Raw genomic sequence first — 19,382 nt, 5'->3', positions numbered from 1 at the left:
TAGGGAAGAGAGGGAGAGAGAGAGGGACACCTGCAGCCCTGCTTCACCACTCGGGAAGCTTCCCCCTTGCAGGTGGGGACTGGGGGCTTTAATCTGCGTCCTTGTGCCCCCACAACATGTGCAGGCCCTTCATTTAACCAGGTGTGCCATCGACTGGCCCCTATTTGGCAACTGTATTCTTGCTAGGTTGCTGCATGTCTTACTCTTTCTAGAAAATTCTTTTCTGAACAGCCCTCAGTAGCTTGCTCACTTGTTAGAAGTTATTTTTTTTTCTTTTTAACTGATAATCACATGCATGATTCAAGGTGCAAGAACATAACCGAGAGGCTCTGATTCCTCCTTTCCCTCAACTGAGTGATTTTATGCCTCAAACTCGAGGAAGGGCAGGGACAGTAACTCACAAGTGTCCGCCAAGTACCCTGCCTGCTGTCTTCAGGCTCTGTGCCTCATCCCTCACCAGAAACAAAAGGCTGCCCGTTTTAGAAATAATCGGAAAGAATCTTATGGAGGGGATTCACAGCCCTGCCCACTGACCAGTGTTTCTTGTGCTTCATCATAGGGCTGTTACTTTAGGGGCAGGACAGAGCATGACTGCTCACTGCTCTTTCTTACCATCTCATGTTCTTGGGTCTGCTGATTCCACTTAGCATTTCAAATATTCTCATAACAGACTCAACTGCTAGGATTCTGCCATTGGTCTCATTTGAAATCTCCCAAGTTCTGTGAATTATGTCCTGTTTCATGACATACCTGCTAGGTAGGTTCTGTGCAAAAACTCTTAAACACTGCTATCAGAATATAGGGTTTTAAAATGACTCATAAAAAGAAAAAGTTGAGTTTAGATCATTAGTTTTGGTACTAATGAATTTTCCCCTTTCCTTTTGGACTGAAAGGACAGTATTTTTTTTAAATTTTATATTAATCGTATAAGCTTGTAAGTTGACAATGTATAGTTCACACTACACCCATCACCAAAATCCCTACCCTTCTACCTCCAAACCACCGAATTTCTCACAAGTCTAGGAAAGTTTACTTGCTTCTTTTAAAAAATTTTTTAATCAGTGATCTATCATTGATTTACAAAATTATAAGGTAATGAGCATAACTCCACACCATTTGCCGGGATAGCCTGAGGGTACTTCTTCCCGAGCTAGTGCTCTCTGGGTTGGAGAGAACTCAGCTGGAGCAGATCTAGGCTGCTGTGTGGAAGAGGGATCAGGAACTCGTGCCGCACCAACTTCCGCAGGAGATACACTCTGGAACTCTCGGAGCCGGAAAGCAATTTCCAAGTGTCTTTAATCAGAAGAGCAGCTGTTTTTATACTCTCCAAGTAGGGTGGAAACAGGATGTGATATAGAGAGGGTGGAGAGAAAAGTGACTGGTGAAAATCAGAGTGTGACAAGGAAGGGATCAGTGTGTGACAAGGAGGGGGTGGAGCAGGAGAGAATTCCTATCATAGAACCACCAATGCCCTGGAGTGCTTTATGTAAAAGTGATTTATGTAAATAGACCAAAGCTTTGGATCAGTAAAATCCCTCTATAGGCATATGGTTAAGCAGAAGCCAGGGGGAGATGGCAACTACCCAACACCATTCCCCCCCCCCCCAGAGTTCTGTGTCCCCGTTCCCTCCATTGGAAACTGCAGTGGTCTTCCCAAGATCACAGACGAGGTTGACTTATTTTTATAACTATCTGTATATGTTTGAAGGGCAGTAAACTTTTTTATTTTTTGCCTCCAGGGTTATCTCTGGGGCTTGGTGCCAGCACTACGAATCCACTGCTCCTGGAGGCCATTTTCTCCATTTTGTTGCCCTTATTGCTGTCATTATTATTGTTGTTGTTGCTGGATAGGACAGAGAGAAATTGAGAGGGGGAGAGAAAGACACCTGCAGACCTGCTTCAATGCCTGTGAAGCGACTCTCCCCTGCAGGTGGGGAGCAGGGGCTTGAACCTGGATCCTTATGCTGGTCCTTGCACTTTGTGCCACGTGTGCTTAACCCGCTACGCTACCGTCTGGCCCTTGGCAGGAAACTTTTTAATACTGACACTGAGCAAATATTATGCTTAACTGGAAACCAGTTTCTTTTTTTTTTCTTTTTATGGAAACCAATTTTTATTTTTCTATTTTTTTGTTGTTGTTGAGGGGATTAATAGTTTACAGTGGTCATCCCACTTCTGTTTATCTTGTCCATCTCCAAAACTCTCTCCCTTTACACTGTCTGAACTGGAAGACGCTTTGAAGAGAGTTAAACCGGGAACGGCTGCTGGCTATGATAACATCACCCCAGAAATCATTCTTAACTTGGGCCCCGCGGCAAAGAAGTGGCTCGCTTCATTCTTGTCCCACATCTTAGAATCTGAGTCTATGCCCAAAGTTTGGTGTCGTGCGAAGATTATAGCGGTTTTGAAACCAAAGAAAGACCCAACACTGGCCGCCAGCTATAGACCAATTTCTCTCCTCTCCGTGTGTTACAAACTCCTTGAGAGGCTGCTTCTGTCACGTATTTCTCCTCTTACAGAGAAATTCCTATCACCCGCCTGCCGGGATAGCCTGAGGGTACTTCTTCCCGAGCTAGTGCTCTCTGGGTTGGAGAGAACTCAACTGGAGCTGATCTAGGCTGCTGTGTGGGAGAGGGATCAGGAACGCGTGCTGCACCAACTTCCGCAGGAGATACACTCTGGAACTCTCGGAGCCGGAAAGCAATTTCCAAGTGTCTTTAATCAGAAGAGCAGCTGTTTTTATACTCTCCAAGTAGGGTGGAAACAGGATGTGATATAGAGAGGGTGGAGAGAAAAGTGACTGGTGAAAATCAGAGTGTGACAAGGAGAGGATCAGGGTGTGACAAGGAGGGGGGGTGGAGCAAAAACATATCATGAAACAGTGGGGATTGAACCAATGCCCTGGAGGGAGGTACTTGTTAACAGCGGTTATATAAATAGAATGAAGTGGTTATGTAAATAGAATAGTGTTAAGCAGGGGGGATTTAAACCAAATGAAACAGAAGGGGTCTCATGCATACCAACAATTCCCCCTTTCTTTTTAACTTAATGGCCATTGCGGGGTGAACAGAAATGTATATTGTACAGGCGTTTTCAAAAGAACTGGCATATGACATGGAAAACAAAATAGGCGAGCAGCAATAACCAGTGTGATGCCAAGTGGAGCTTTTCTTGCCTCAAAGGGCAAGGCCTAGCAGGCGAAAGGGCATTTCTTGCCTCTGGGAACGCTTCATGCCTCTGGGGGCATCTCTTGCCTCAAAGGGCGTTTCCTGCCTCTGTGGGCATCTCTTGCCTCTTGGGGCGCTTCATGCCTCTGTGGGCATAACCTAATAAGGAGGGGGAGTTTTCTGCCTCTGGGACAGAGCCTGCAGGCGAGGGGACATGGTCTATAAAGTCTCAAGGCAATTGGCTGAAGTTAGTCTTTGAGAAACACAGCAGTGTGCACCAGTAAGTCCAATGGAGGTGTCAGTCCAAAGTAGCTGACCACAGAAGAAAATGCCAGAGGATAAAACGCTGCACGTCTGTCTCAATGGGGAATGTCGGCCATCAGAATTCTGCTTTTCTGTAGAGAGTGATCTTTGGAGTCTGTGAATTTGTTTTTTCAGGTCGTGCCAGGTCTCATCATTGGTTTCCGAGGGCGATGTCAGAGAACAGGGGTCCAAATGGATTTCCAGAAATTTTCATTTGAGTAGAAGCTTTTTCATGTGAAGACTTGACAGCTGAAATTCACTTACTTGTCAAACAAAACTTGTAGCAGATTAAAAGTTTACTATAATTGATAACTCCATTATAATTGGAAGTCCTTTCTAGTATGATTTTAAGGTTGTTGAAACAGTTTAAACTCAATAAAATGTGGAAAGGTAAACAGAAGAACCACAGTTAAAAGCCTCAGGCATGAGAATAATTAACATTATCATTGCACTATCTGCCCCACCCATAACTCATACAGTTTTCAGGATTAAACGTTTCAGATTCATGTCAAGACGTAAAAGAGAAATCAAAGGAGGGAAAAAACAACTTTTTGGATTGTTTCTGGATGTCTCTAGAAATCATGGCTGCGTCCAGCATTTTTTTTTTTAAGTCAATGTCAAACAAAAATTCAGTCATTCAAATCATTCTCTTATGAAACGCAATTTGAACCAGATTATCAAGATCTCACCATGTAGGATTAAGAATCCCCGGAGGGCGACCTAGTCCAAAAAGGTCCTCGAAATTCCATTTAGGGTGTTTCTGACTGTTCCTGCTGGATTGCTTCAGGCACCCATTTTTAAAAGCGTCTTCCCATTGAAGAAAGAATCTAATCAGGAGAGTAGAACTAACCACATGTCTCCATACTTGGGAACTGCCAGGGTACTCGAGAATGTTCTTCAAATTAGAGTAGTCCTTCTCCATGGGAAACATTCGAGAAGAAGTTCGACATCCTCGAGGAAAGACTCACGAAAGACATGTCTCTGATATCTGATGACTGTAAAAAATGGCGACTAATCCCTAGCACTGCAAAAATGATATCATCTGTTTTCCATCTACACCATGCCTCGGCCTCGCATGAGCTTAATGTGCAGCTTGGCGATACGAGAATCCGGCATGAAGCCCAGCCAGTCTATCTTGGCGTTACTCTCGATCGCACCCTGTCATTTCACGAACATCTCATAAAAACTGCAGCAAAGGTGGGCGCGAGGAATCACATCATTGCAAGACTGGCCAGCTCCTCATGGGGCCCGAGCGCTTCCACACTAAGATCATCATCCATAAACCAAGGGGGTCTCTTTAGATAATCAATTCAAATTCTGTACTATAAGCCTGCAGACTCACATGGGCTTGTTTAGGGTCTGAAGCAGGTTAGATTGTAGCTGGGAACTATTACCTGAGCATTTCTACTAAACATATTAAGTTGTAAACTTTACATAGCTTCTTGAAGGACTCAGTAGTGGTGACATGACGTTTAGGGACTAGATCCCAAAGTCTTAGGTCAGTTCCATATGGAACCTCTCCAGACTCTTCCCCTGGTGTCCTGGAATGATGAAAGTGCCGGGCCGTTTCTCCTGCAGTGACTCAAGAGTGAGCAGGATACAGTGGGGTGACTTGGGCTTCGTAGCCAGATAGGCCAAGGTTTGAAGGTTTGGTTTTTGTGTCTGCAGCTGACTACTAGCAGATCAGCTCTGAGCCATGGTTTTTGTCTTGAGTCATAGGGGCACTAACTACAGGAGCAGTGTAATGTTCAAACTTCTATGTCTGATGATTGAATTCCCCACCTTGGAGGGAACAGACGTGCCTCACTTGTTAAAATCTATGGCTGTGAACCATAGCTTCTTTATGCTAGGAGGTATTTGAATTCCTTACCTGATGTAGAGCTCTGTGTTAGAGTGAAAGTGTTTATCCTTCAGGTTGGAATTGTGTCTGGCTTACCTGGTTAAGGCTGTGAGCAGAGCAGAGCTCTTCCACAGAGCATCAGCTTCTGCAGCATCAGACAGAGGAGAAGATGGCCTTGGTCCTACCCGGGAAATTGGGGACGTACATCACCCACTGCAGGCGTGGCTGACCCTCAGCTGTGCTGTAACCTGAATCTGCCCACGACTGTGTAAACTTCCCTCACAGTGACTGGTCCAGGGGAGGACACACGACTCCATGGCACTCCGCGGCTTTTTGCTGAAAGTTCTACGGATGACCTTGGTTTTGCTTGGCGCAGACAACTAAGTCAGAACCTGCTTCCTTCGCAGCACTGTGGAGTCAGTCAGTCTACCACTGCAGAAGACAGGGCCAGTACTCAGAAAAAGCAGAGCCTGGCTGGAGACTGGAACCTCCAAGCTGTCCAGTACACTTCCCGTTAGGCACGGTATGTCAGGGACCTGCAGGCTGGGAGAGGACAGTTCAATGGGCACAGGTGTTCACACTGGACTGCCTGCACAGGCCACCACACACGGAGTGTAGCCACCCGTGGAGCGGCCTTTGTCCTGTCTGCATCTTTCTCTCCCCTTCTGTCTCTGAGTAAAAGCAGCAAATCCTGCAGGCTGGGAGCCCTAGCAATAACCCTGGTGGCAAAAACAACCCCCCTGAAAAATACTAACAACAGAAACAGTGGTCTGTAAGAGTAATACAGAAATATCCATACCTGAATTGAAGAGCCAGGCTGGGGAGACATCACAGTGGTTCTGCAAAACGTACCTGCCTGAAGCTCGGAGACCCCAGGTTCAGTCCCCAGTAACACCAGCCAGGGCTCAGCAGTGCTGTGGGATAATGATGGTGATGGTGATGGTGACGATGATGATGAAGGATCCCGGTTCGAGCCCCTGGCTCCCCACCTGCAGGGAGTCACTTCACAGGTGGTGATACGGGTCAGCAGGTGTCTGTCTTTTTCTCCCCCTCTGTCTTCTCCTCTCTCCATTTCTCTCTGTCCTAACCAACAACAACTAAAAAAGGGAAAAATTGGCAGTCAAAAGCAGTGAGGAACCCTGGCAATAACCCTGGAGGCAAAAATAATAACAATAGGACTGAATAGGGAGACAGAATAATGGCTCTGCAAAAGATTCTCTTGCCTGGGGCTCCAAAGTCCCAGGTTCAGTCCCCAGCACCACCATCAGCCAGGGCTCAGCAGTGCTCTGGGGTCTGTGTCATTAAAAATGTTTTTTAAAAATCAAGAAAAGCGCAGACTCACTCCTGCATTAGGAAAGAGGCGGGTTTGGCGGGACACCTTTAAGAGCAAGCTTAAAGCCCAGGAAAGCGGGAGGATGGTGAGATGGGTGGAGGAGGCAGAGTAGTTTTCCCAGTGCCACCCCCGCTGCAGACATAACCCTTCTCTCCACTGCAGGCCCCGCTCAGCCTGCAGGGGACTCACTGGCGGCCGGAGGCAGGGTGAGGGCCGCTGCGGGGGCGCAGTTGACAACTTTCAAGCCTTTGGGTTTGTATCTGCCAGTTCAGCCTCCCGCTGAAATGCTGGAGAAAAGCTGGTGCTTGCTCTTCTCCGATGCCCTGCTTATCACCACCTTTTATTTATTTATTTTTAATTAACCGGAGCCCTGCTCAGCTCTGATTTATGTAGGTGCAGGGGACTGAACCTGAGACTTTGGGGCCTTATACAGGAAAGTCTGTTTGCATAACCATTATGCTTTTTTGATTTTTTATTTTATTTTATTTATTTATTCCCTTTTGTTGCCCTTGTTTTATTGTTGTAATTATTATTGTCGTCGTTGTTGGATAGGACAGAGAGAAATGGAAAGAGAGGGGAAGACAGAGAGGGGGAGAGAAAGACAGACACCTGCAGACCTGCTTCACTGCCTGTGAAGAGACTCCCATGCAGGTGGGGAGTGGGGGGCTCGAACCTGGATCCTTAATCTGGTCCTTGTGCTTTGTGGCACCTGCGCTTAACCCGCTGCACTACTGCCCGACTCCCACCATTATGCTATCTACCCTATACCCTATACTGCTATTTAAGTGAAGGTCTGTATTATGCTGGGGAGACAGCCTAGTGGTTCTACAAAAGCTTCTCTCACCTGAGGCTCTGAAGTCCCAGGTTCAATCCCCAGCTTTAAAGACTTTTCCTGTGACTTTGTCCTATAGCCAAAATTCTATAGAAATTGATGAATTGATGTTCAAATAGTGAAACTGGGTAATGCTGTAGAATTAAATAACAATGGCCTGAGTTTGTATGTGAAGTGCTTTTACTTAAGACAGACAAATGCCACCGAAACGCACCTCTTTCATAAGCAACTTCCTGATGTTTATACCTGGAATAATACTATGTTTGTTTCATTTTCTGGATGTTACAGTTTGGGAAAGAAACATTTTTGTTTATTTAAACAGTCAAATTTTTGTAATTTGTTCATGAATAAACATTTTACATCATAACAGATTCTTTCTCTTGGATTTACTGTTTATAAATGAAGATAAGTTATAAAATTTGGAGAGAATAGGTTTCATTAATCAAATGAAGTGTTTTGTTTTGTCGTCCACCCCCAGAACACTGCTCAGCTCTGGACTGTGGTGCTGCAGGGATTGACTTTGGAGCCTCAGGCATGACAGTCCCTTTGCATAAACTTTATGCTATCTACCCCTGCTCTGTGATTTTTCTAAATGAGAACGTTGTTTTATTTATTTAGTATTTATAAATTTTGGGTTTTTTTTATCCCCCAAAATCCATGTAAATGAAAGCCTACTCTTCAAATGCAGGGAGGCCTCTGTCTTAATGTGGTGTTACATTTGCATCACAAAACATTCTCATGAAAACAGCACATAGTTCTCTCACTCAAAATTATATATGTGTAAGCAGTTAGGACTTTTCTACTTACACATGCTTCTCTTGCACAGCATTAGAAAAGCGAGCAATCCCCATGCTTACCAGCCATGAGAATGTAAATGCGACCGCTCTTGAGCATTTTAAAAAAGATGAAACATAAACTAAATACAAGTGAGAACAGAAGCAACTGGTGGCATTACTCTGTAAGACACAGCTCTATACAAATAATGTCAAAGGACATAAATTATGATGATGTGTATAATACAGCAAATCCTAACAATGGGATTTTCAAAGTTAACCCATTTACCAAATAACATGATCATAGCAATAACTATCTATTGTCTTCTTAAACCCTGAGACAGCAGGAACCTCCTGCTTCCTCTGTAGAGCCTATATTTTCCCCAGTCCTGGAACCTTTCGGGTGGGGCTCACTTCCTGCATGCTTCTCTCAATTCACACCAACTGATATTGTATCCGCTGATCCCAACCTAATCAACGCAATGAGTTCCACCCCAGCATGCTTCACTTCAGACTGTGTCCAGAGATGTCAGGTGTGGAATGTCACCCCTTCAGCCTGTAATGAAGGTGAGACTTGGGTGAGACTTTTCCTTTCATAGGATCCTCTAATTCCATTCCAGGAGGTTCACTTCCTTACATAGCCCCAAAACCTAGATATAGACCAGGTCCTGTGAGATAGAGCATATGTTCACATGCTCTGTCTATAAACTAGGCAAAATATATACCTGAAAGCAGAAGTGCACAAAGGTCTGCAGTGAGTCAATATATGTAGCAAGTAGAAAAACCTAAAAAGACAACATAAAGTTCCTAATGAAATAGCTTCTACTTAGACTTGGATACCCTCCTCACCTACTTCCTATTACACTTCCTCACTCCAAAGCTAACCTTATCAAGGTAAGGACTGCAAAAGCTGAATAAGGGCAAGAGACTGGCATACTTTAATGCTGACTCGTTAGTCACTATCAGGCCACCCCATCAGCTGGGGCCCTAGTCTGGGAGTCCTGGGATCCCCACACAGACATGATGGGCCTAGACCTCAAATAAATCCCTCTCTCCATTGTTACCAGTCATCTCTATCAGGAACAACACAACAGACCCTTCTGTGGTCCCCCATAGGACCTTGCCCTCAATATGGATCAACAACAGTAGAGAATGTTCCATCCTCCAAAGGGAGGCTGGACAACATACTCTATGCTACACCTGAGGAAAACAGGTTCTAAAGTTGGGGCAGCTTGGAACATTCCTACTCATGATCACAGGATGTAAGCTTGAATCTACAGGGATGCAGAGGTCACATAGGCTCCTAAGCTGAATATGGGCTTCAGATCAGATCAAATCGATGGGGTTTACAGTCAACAATATTTATACACCTTTCCCATATTTGGGAGCTACTCTCTTCCCTGATCCAGCTTTCTGGTCCTTTTTCCATCCATGACGTCATCTCCCCAGACAATAACTTGGGTCCACCTGCATATCAGATGTGAGGCTCAGGAAAAAAAAACAAAACACTAGTATAGTCATGGATCCTAACTAAAATATACCTACTAGCTATACAAAACAGAGACACCCCCCCCCCCAACTCTTCATCTGCACTATTCCAGCCTTTAGGTTCATGATCAGTCAACAGTTTGTTTGGCTTTGTATGTTAACTCTCTTTTCAGCCTCCAGGTTCCAGATGCTACCATGATGCTGACCAGACTTCCCCGGGCAGACGACCCCACCAATGTCCTGGAGCCCCGCTTCCTCAGAGCCCTGCCCCACTAGGGAAAGAGAGAGACAGGCTGGGAGTATGGATCCAGCTGTCAGCACCCATGTTCAGCGGGAAAGCAATTACAGAAGCCAGAACTCCCACCTTCTGCATCCCACAGTGACCCTGGGTTCATGCTCCCAGAGGGATAAAGACTAGGAAAGCTATCAGGAGGGGATGGGATGTGGAGATCTGGTGGTGGGAATTCTGTGGAGTTGTACCTCTCTTATCCTATAGTCTTGTCAGTGTTTCCTTTTTATAAATAAAAATAAAAATTAAAAAAAAGAAAAAGGTCTCTCAAGAACTTGGGCTGTTTCATAGATTGGCAGCTAGCTAGCTGTCAGATACTTCTTCCTCATCACCTTTCTTGTCTACTTCAGAGATGTCAGAGTTTTATTTTTAACAGGAAATGTGGAAGCTCTTCCTTAGCAAACTCATTTGGACAGATTAGTGCTGTCTGTCAGATGGCCTCAAGCAGATTTGATCCTTGTATTTTTAAGTTTTGTTGGTATGCATGAGACCCCTTCTGTTTCATTTGGTTTAAATCCCCCCTGCTTAACACTATTCTATTTACATAACTGTTGTTAAAATTCGGAAGGCTCTGGTCGGGCTGGCTTGCTTCACGGCGGGTAACAGAGACGCGGAGACAACGGCTGGGCAGGGAAGCTGTATTTCTTTATTCAGGAACAACGATTCACAAACTAAGACAAACTAATCACCAAACAGAACTCTGCTGTCTCTTTGCGGGGGCGCAAGCACTCTCTCTTTTACTCTGGAACTCAGGAACCCTCTCCCTTACTCTCGAACTCAGAAACTCTCGCACCCTCGCACTCTCGCACTCTCGGACTCCGGAACTCAGGAACTCTCTTACTGGGGAACCCTCTGAAACTCTGACACTCTCGAACTCAGGAACCCTCTTCCTTACTCTCGAACTCAGAAACTCTCGCACCCTCGCACTCTCGAACTCCGGAACCCAGGAACTCGGTCACTGGGGAACTCAGGAACTCTCGGACTCCGGAACCCTCTCCCAGGGTCCCTTGGGGCGGGGCCAAGCAGGCCCGCGAAATTAACAGGACTCATCCAATTCGCTTGGAGGGGGAGGGCTAGAACAAGCCAATGTAAAGCATACGACAATTCCCCCTTTTCTTTTTAACTAAATGACTACAGTATCAAGGGTGTGGGGTGAACAGAAACATATATAACCAAAACCAGCATGTTGCCAAGGAAAGGCCTGAGGGGGCCATATCTGAAAAAAAAAACATTTCTTGCCTCTGGGGGGCTACTTGCCTCGACGGGCATTTGCATGGGGGCGGGGAACGGCCTAGGGTCCCAAAGGCAGCTGGCTGCAACTTACTTACTATGAAGCAAAACTTGTTATTAGCATATCTACTGCACGATCTAACATTTCTAATAGAGAAGGAATTTGAGACTTTTACATATCAACAACGTCTTTTAACCTTTTGTTACACCCATTCAAGATGGAGACACACCCTAGGTGTGGGCCGGAGAGGAAACCTCAGGCATGAGAATAATTAGCATAGCCATTGTGCGATCTACCATTTCTAATAGAGAAGGTAGTGTTTTACATATCAACAAGTCTATTTAACCTTTTGTTTAGACCAACTTAGTTGAAATATATTGATTGTTAACTAATTTTTACCTCAGACTTTAAATGTAAGTTAATTTTTATCTTTATGAGGATTATATTGAAAACCTTTTTCATTTAACTTTGACTAGTAAGAATTTAGCCTTAAAGCTACTGTTTACCGAACTTTAAACATACACATAAACATGGTCATTAATACACAAGGAGAGAAACCTTTGTTACGAAGACATGTCATTTTAAACACGAATTTAAGTCTGTACTGTCTTAGTTGTTGGGGGGGGGGGTTCACCATCCGGAGGTGGCTTCCCGTGCAGCTCCATTTCCGAGCAGCTCCACTTCTAGGAATTGCAGGTTGCGATCTCTGCACGAATCTCTGCGTACTCCAGCTTGTCTGCCTTCAGACCGGACCGGCGGCTGGAGATCTCGTGTGCCCAGTTTTGGCAGGGAGCCCGGGGGTCCGGGAGGCCCGGGATGGTTCCAGAATTCATAGAAAGAGGGCAGGCAGGCCATCTTTGTAGAAGGCGTGAGCCTAGGTGCCCAGGGGTGGCGGCCATGATAGAACGCCGCGGCCCTGCCCCATGGCCCTGCCATGTCTGCTGCCCTGTTCGCAGTGGCCGAGCAGCGTGGAGGGATCACGCGTCCAGTGCCCTGCGCCACGCGGTGGAGAGCCGGCTCCTGTGGGCTGGCCTCAGGCTCTTGCATGTTGGCCTCGGGCTCCAGCATGTTGGCCTCAGGCTCCAGCATGTTGGCATCGGGCTCCAGCATGTTGGCCTCAGGCTCCAGCATGTTGGCATCGGGCTCCAGCATGTTGGCATCGGGCTCTAGCGTGCTGGCATCGGGCTCTTGCATGGTGGCGTAGGCCTCCTGCGGGCTGCGGGGCTGCGGGGCTGCAGGCGTGGTGCGCGGGGTTGTCTGGGCGCAGCCGGCTGGCTGGCTGTTTGACCAGGTGGAAACGGCAGCTCCGCGCCTCGCCTCCCGCCCGCTGGCTCTTCCCGCTGGCTGTTCTGAGTGCGCCCGAGCGAGTGGAAACCACAGAGTGGTCCAGAGATAAATGTTCCAGAAACAGCAAAACAGTCTCGTGAAGAAAGAGCAGAGGCCTTTGGAGATCTCTTCACAAGCAGAAGAGAAGGCCATCGTACATAGGTAGCCAAATTGTCTTTACTTATCTGAGAGATGCGCAGGTCAGGTCCACGTGGGCGCCATTTGTTGTTAAAATTTCAGAGGCTCTTGCCGGGCCGGCTAGCTTCACGGTGGTGAACAGAGACGCGGAGACAACGGCTGGGCAGGGAAGCTGTATTTATTCAGGAACAACGATTCATAAACTAAGACAAACTAATCACCAAACAGAACTCTGCTGCCTCTTTGCAGCGGCGCAAGCACTCGCCATTTGTTGTTAAAATTCGGAGGCTCTTGCTGGGCTGGCTTGCTTCACGGCGGGTAACAGAGACGCGGAGACAACGGCTGGGCAGGGCAGCTGTATTTCTTTATTCAGGAACAACGATTCACAAACTAAGACAAACTAATCACCAAACAGAACTCTGCTGTCTCTTTGCAGCGGCGCAAGCACTCTCTCTTTTACTCTGGAACTCAGGAACCCTCTCCCTTACTCTCGAACTCAGAAACTCTCGCACTCTCGCACTCTCGAACTCCGGAACTCAGGAACTCTGTCACTGGGGAACTCAGGAACTCTCGGACTCCGGAACCCTCTCCCAGGGTCCCTTGGGGCGGGGCCAAGCAGGCCCGCGAAATTAACAGGACTCATCCAATTCTCTTGGAGGGGGAGGGCTAGAACAAGCCAATGTAAAGCATACGACACATAACCACTTCATTCTATTGACATAACCACTGCATTCTATTTACATAACCACTGTTAACAAGCACCACCCTCCCTCCAGGGCATTGGTGGTTCAGTGATAGGATTCTCACCTGATCCGCCCCCTCCTTGTCACACTCTGATTTTCACCAGTCACTTTTCTCTCCACCCTCTCTGTGTCACATCCTGTTTCCACCCTACCTGGCGAGTATATATAAAGACAGCATTGTGAGTTTTAGGGTACTTGAGTTTAGCTTAGCTCAGCTTAGATTGTGCTGCGTCCTGCATGAATAAAGAGATACTGCCTACAGCTCAACCATGAGGCCCTGGTCATCTGTTACCCGCCCGTGAAGCCAGCTCAGCGAAAACAACATAGCCTGGAAAAAATAACAAAGTTTCTCTACTTTATAGTTGTGGTTGGACTTTTAAAAAGTACTACATTGTTTTATACCTTAAAACTGTTAAAAGTATAACATAAATATATGTTTTGATTAAAACAAATGTATGTAAATGATCAAAAACAAAGGAATGTGAAAACACTGCCACCTAAATGCAGTCTCAATATAGTGACGTGCCTTTGATTTAATTTGGGTCATGGTTAATGGATGCTTTGTGTTCATAATGACGTTTGAAGAAAGAGCTTGGAAATAAAATTTCAATGTAATCCATCATTTTTATGACAGCATTTCTATGAAAGCATATTTTGTGTCTCATTTTGTTTTAAGTCTGTGGATTTTTGTTTGCTTGTGAAGCTGAGTATTGAAAGTGTGAGGTGAAACCCTTATTTTTAAGTTCTTTCAAAAATTTCAAAGAAAAGTTTTGCTAGTAATAGATATCTGCATGTTGTATCTATGTAGAATATACACATATTTTCACTGAAATAGCTACTGGAAACCCATAAATAAGTGAAGATATATATATAAGCACAAGCAGTGTCACAGCAGAGAAAATAGAAACCGTTAGATGAACATCTGTTCACTACTTCCAAATCTAAGTGATCTGAATCGTAAGTCAGGGTCCCTTTTCTGACCCCCTCTACTATTCTCTGAGTCTGTTTCACTTCTGAAAGGTCATTTTGTTAACTAGCCTTTCTTTACTTTTTTCTTTCTTTCTTTTTTTTTTTTTTTTGCTTGCTTGTTTTTAGTTTTGACACTTGCAGTACTGCTTCATACTGGCAAAGGTGTAGGGAGTGGGGCTTGAACACAGGTCCTGGCACACTGGAGTGTGCACTCTATTGGGTGTTCACCTGTCTGACCCCTTTTTTCCCGTTACCTTCAGTTTCGCTACTGAATCTTTTCTTTGAGCATTTAAACATGTTCTGTTTTCCATCATAACAATGCTAGACATTAAAAAGAAGTAAAACAAGATGAATGAATTCTAGAGATTCACTGTACATCCCAGCACCTGTACCTGACAGGACTGTCTTGTATACTTAGAATTCTGGCAAGAAGCAGTCTGGGAGGGAGCACAGATTTGCACGCCCGGAGTCCAGAGCTTGAGCCCCAGCACTGCATACACTGGAGTGATGTGCCAGGCCCTCTCTCTTGGCAAGTAGTTGTTTATCAAAATTTTAATAGCGGGTAGATTTTATGCTTACTTCTTGTCACAAAAAAATAAGGACTGAATCAGTGTCTTGCCTGGGAGGCCACCATGCTCTTAGCAGTTTTAAACCAAGCACCCACTGTGAAGGAGGAAGCTCTGGTACTGTGGTAAATTTTTCCCTCTCACTTTCTCTCTGTCTCATCTGAAAAAGTCAGTCTGGAGCAGTGAAGACCTGGCAGTGGCCCGCCCTCAAAGGAAACCGCTGAAAGAATAAGGTAGGAGGAAACATTTGCAAGATGGAGAGGTGTATGTCAGTGCTCATGATGATTTGTCAAGTTGCATATACTATGTATATACTATGTATAGCTTTTTGTATGTAACAAAGGAAATCTTTTGATTACAATATCCCCTTTGGCAAAAACTTGGTAAGCTAGTACATAAACACTACAGATAATTCATTTACAAATGTGAATGTAATTGCCCTAAATATACACTTGTGATACATACAATTCTGTTTCTTTCTCTCTTAAAAAAAAGAAAGGTTTAGAATGCCTAGATGAATCTGGGAGACAATTGAATTTCTTGACATTAGCTAAATGGAACATTTTACTTGCAAAAATACAGACTATAAGGCAGAATATATAATATAAATGTTCAATATAGAATACAAAAATATGGGAGTCGGGCGGTAGCGCTGCAGGTTAAGTGCACATGGCACAAAGTGCAAGGACCGGCCTAAGGATCCTGGTTCGAGCCCCCGGCTCTCCACCTGCAGGGGAGTCGCTTCATATGCAGTGAAGCAGGTCTGCAGGTGTCTGTCTTTCTCTCCCCCTTTCTGTCTTCCCCTCCTCTCTCCATTTCTCTCTGTCTTATCCAACAATTATGACACCAGTAACAACAACAATAAAACAACAAGGGCAACAAAGGGGAAAATAAATAAATATAAAGAAAAGAATATAGAAACATTGAGAATATCTAACAACAATTGCATTTTATTTAATGAATGAGCAAAACAAAATCATTTTATTGCTGGATTATCAGAAAAAAATGGCATATGGCTTGTAGCACTATTTTTTTCTCTTAAAAAAACCTCAGACGCGTTTGTCCATCCGCTCGACCTGGGACTTTTTCATACACCAGACGTTGCTTTTTGCGTAGAGGTAGTTGTGAAGTTATGAAGTCTGTTGAAAAAGGCAAATGATTTTACTGCTGATAATACTAAAGTAACAATTTTTCCAACTATTTAAGTGGGTCCTTCATCAACTTATCTACAAAATAATATAGTTTCCAAATAGGGATAAAGTAATGACTATTCATCATTATTTTTGTATAAAATCATCTGTGCTTCATAGCCCAATACTATAAATTATCAATAATTTAAACATACATATATAATCATGCCTTGCACGAATAAGCAATTTACAGAAAGGGTTTCACTGGTGCTCTTAAACAAGCTCTTAATAAGTCCTAAGTAGTCCTTCCCAATAGAGTGATTTTCTAATTCACTAATTTCTATGTTTAATCTTTGTTTATTTTAATTTTATGATTTTCTTAGGCTTGTTCTTTTTGATGTTTAATTTGTCAAGTTGGATGTTTGGTTCATCTAAGAAAAAACCTGATGTGTTTTTTTGCATTTATTTTCGTAGAAGCCTGTAATTAGAATTTTTGTTTTCTCTTTGACCCAAAAGTACTGAAGATTTCTGTAATATAGTTAAAACAACAGTTTGATTTGGAAATGGCCCTATTTAAAAAAAAATTACACTTGAGAGCAGTTTGTGTCAACTATTGGATAGTGTTACCTGTTAACGAATTTCTGTCTTCTGATTTAGATGACGATACAGAATGCCTTTTGTGTCCTGAATGCTTTCTAGCTCTCTGATAGAAATAAGGACTGTTGCTTCCTTCTTGATTTACATTAGAGCCAGAACCATAAAGGAAGTCCCAGCTGGGGACAGATGGCAATCCTTGCCAGGAAGTTTCTTTAGTTCCAGCCTGTGGATTTTCATGCATGGAGCTTTTCAACTTATCTGAGAGGTATTTTTCCTGCTTAGTAAATATGTCACCTGTCTGAGAGTGCCACAGGTCACACGTGTTCTGCTCTGCATCATAGTGTATGCTGAATGAGTGGTTCTCTTGCTCCTTCACATTTTTCCTGATGTTCCAGTGAAGAGACTGAGTGGCCTTGGGTGCTTCTTTACTTATTGACCCTTTTGCTTCATATATTTCTCTGTTAGAGTTCATGAAATCAAGGGAAGCGATCCCCTGAGTATCAGCTGGCGATATCATGGCTTCACAGTTCCTTCCTGGTAGACCCAGAGAAAAGAAATCTGACTCTGAATCATTCTGGATTAAATTGGAGTTGTCAGCCAAGCTCCGTGCTGCTGCATCAATTAGGAAAGGGTTACCCTGCTCTATGTTAGGGTTACAGCTGGAGTCAGTCAAGTAGTCGGTGTAACTGTAAGAAGTCATAGGTGGCAAGTAGGGTGGCATTTCTCTTCGTTCCCTGAGAACAGGGCTATATTTTGAAGTAGTATTTATGTCTTCCTGTACTGTTGCCCCTAAGTTTAAATACTGGTAATAGTCATTGTATTCCTGATTCACAGAGTTGGAAAAGTCAGGAGCTGAATCCCAAGAAGTAAAAGTATTGGTTTGATTTAAATTTTCTTGAGGTGGTGAAATTTGTGGGGATTTCCTTGTAGAAGAATAACTCATCTTGAATAAGGAAGTGATGTCACAGAAATGCTAAAAGAATTAAAAGCTAATTAATACAATATAAACATCAATCAAAAAACATAAGAACTGCCTATATATAAAGAAGGCAAGATATATACTAGTAGTCTAGTCACAGTTATTACAAATGATTCATGTAAAAAGAGCATAATATAACTAGGGCCTATTAGGAGAAAAACTAGTAGGATCTGGGGTCAAGCCCCTGATCCCCACCTGCAGGGGGAAAGTTTCATAAGCAGTGAGGCAGGGCTGCGGGCATCTCTCTCTCTGTCCTCCCCTCTCAGTTTCCCTCTCAGTTTCTCTCTGTCCTATCAAGGAGAGGAGAGGAGAGAGAGAGGGGGAGAGAGAGAGGGCGCACACATGGTTGCTGGGAGCGGTGAGGTTAGGGTTATTGTAATGCAGGTATCAAGCCTGAACCATAACCTTGGTGGCAATTTAAAAAAGAAGAAAAAGTTCCTACGATTTGCATCTATTTTCTAGTCACAATAGAATTTTTTAGCTTAACAAGTTATATGTGAATTGTTTGCACAATAAAAGATTGAAAATACTACTAATGAGGTAAAAGTTCTCTAAGGACTAGTATCATGACGAGCATGAAGAGTATTTGGAAGAGGTAATACAGGGCTGGTTGGTGGCACACAGACCGTGCGTTAAATCTTGGCTCACACACACCCCTCACCCCACACACAGCTGCAGAGGGGAAGATCCGCTACCAGGGAAGCAGTTCTACACGTCTCTCCTTCCTGTCTCTCTCTCCTCTGTCACAAAAGAAAAAGAGAAAGGGGAAAAATGGCCACCAGGAGTCATGCTGCACAGAGCCCCAGTGATAACCCAGGTGGCAGGGAAAAGCAGAGGGGATGCAAACACTACAAATTCAGCGTGTGAGTGAGTATTTGTGGGGCAATAACACTGCAACATTCCATGAGTAGTTAACCCACTACTGAATTACGTGCACACAGTGCCTAAACATTCCGTGTAATATATTCAGTAAAAAGGCTCCATGAAGTTAAATTCAAGTGAACTTTTCTCTTACTATGTGAAGTTCAAAACAAACTTGAATAGCTTAATTTTAAATCCCCGTGGTAAAATGGAAATGAATGCTCAGATGGAAAAGAAATAAAATTATAAGAAAGTTGATCTTAAATAACTGACCTTTAATACTTTTTTTGGTACTTCAGGCAGGAGTTCCTGTAGTCGGCCAAGAGTTGCTAATAACAGCCAGTGGAGTGGACGTCCTGTATTTAACATGAGCTGAGCCACCAATGGACTAATACATGGAAAATGAAGTAAGTCCACTTCCTCCTAAGAAAAAGTTTAAGGAGTAGTCAGCCAGTGGTCTATTTGAAAGTGTTTCATTTTATTTTACAGTAGATTAAAATTTTTGTCATTGTTCTGCCATTCAGTTTGAGACACCTAGGGGAAAAAGTGTGTCTAGGAGGCAAAGAAAGTTCTTTGCAGTTAACAAAACAAACAAACAAAAAATCTGACTGAGTTTGGAGTATGGCACCAAAGTAAAAATCTCTGTGGGGAGGGTGAGGGTAGATGTTCAGCTTTACTGTGGGGGTAGCAGGGAGGGACACAGACCTTTGGTAGTGGGAATGGTGTTAATATACACTTCTATTAACTTATAGTCTCACAAATCACTATTTAACATGAAAATATAAAAAAAGTTCTTTGCAGTAAAGACTGATATGTT

General features: G+C 44.0%; 1 protein-coding gene across 7 annotated transcripts in view; it reads right to left on the bottom strand.

Annotated features, from left to right (window-relative positions):
• Window positions 1-15,932: 15,932 nt before the first annotated feature.
• Window positions 15,933-19,382, bottom strand: part of SHOC1 (shortage in chiasmata 1) — an 81,720-nt gene continuing 78,270 nt past the window's right edge. For all 7 annotated transcript variants that reach the window (XM_060199007.1, XM_060199013.1, XM_060199012.1 and 4 more), the window contains 3 exons: window positions 18,839-18,988; window positions 16,756-17,698; window positions 15,933-16,137 (listed from right to left, as the gene is read on the bottom strand). In XM_060199007.1, coding sequence (XP_060054990.1) covers window positions 16,037-16,137; window positions 16,756-17,698; window positions 18,839-18,988 — 1,194 coding nt within the window. In that variant the 3' untranslated portion in view covers window positions 15,933-16,036. The remainder of the gene's footprint in view (window positions 16,138-16,755; window positions 17,699-18,838; window positions 18,989-19,382) is intronic.

This window comes from Erinaceus europaeus, chromosome 10 (genome assembly GCF_950295315.1).
Source record: "Erinaceus europaeus chromosome 10, mEriEur2.1, whole genome shotgun sequence".
NCBI classification, from domain to species: domain Eukaryota; kingdom Metazoa; phylum Chordata; class Mammalia; order Eulipotyphla; family Erinaceidae; genus Erinaceus; species Erinaceus europaeus.
The sequence above is the reverse complement of the archived record's forward strand: the minus strand, read 5'-3'. Positions and strand labels throughout refer to the sequence as shown.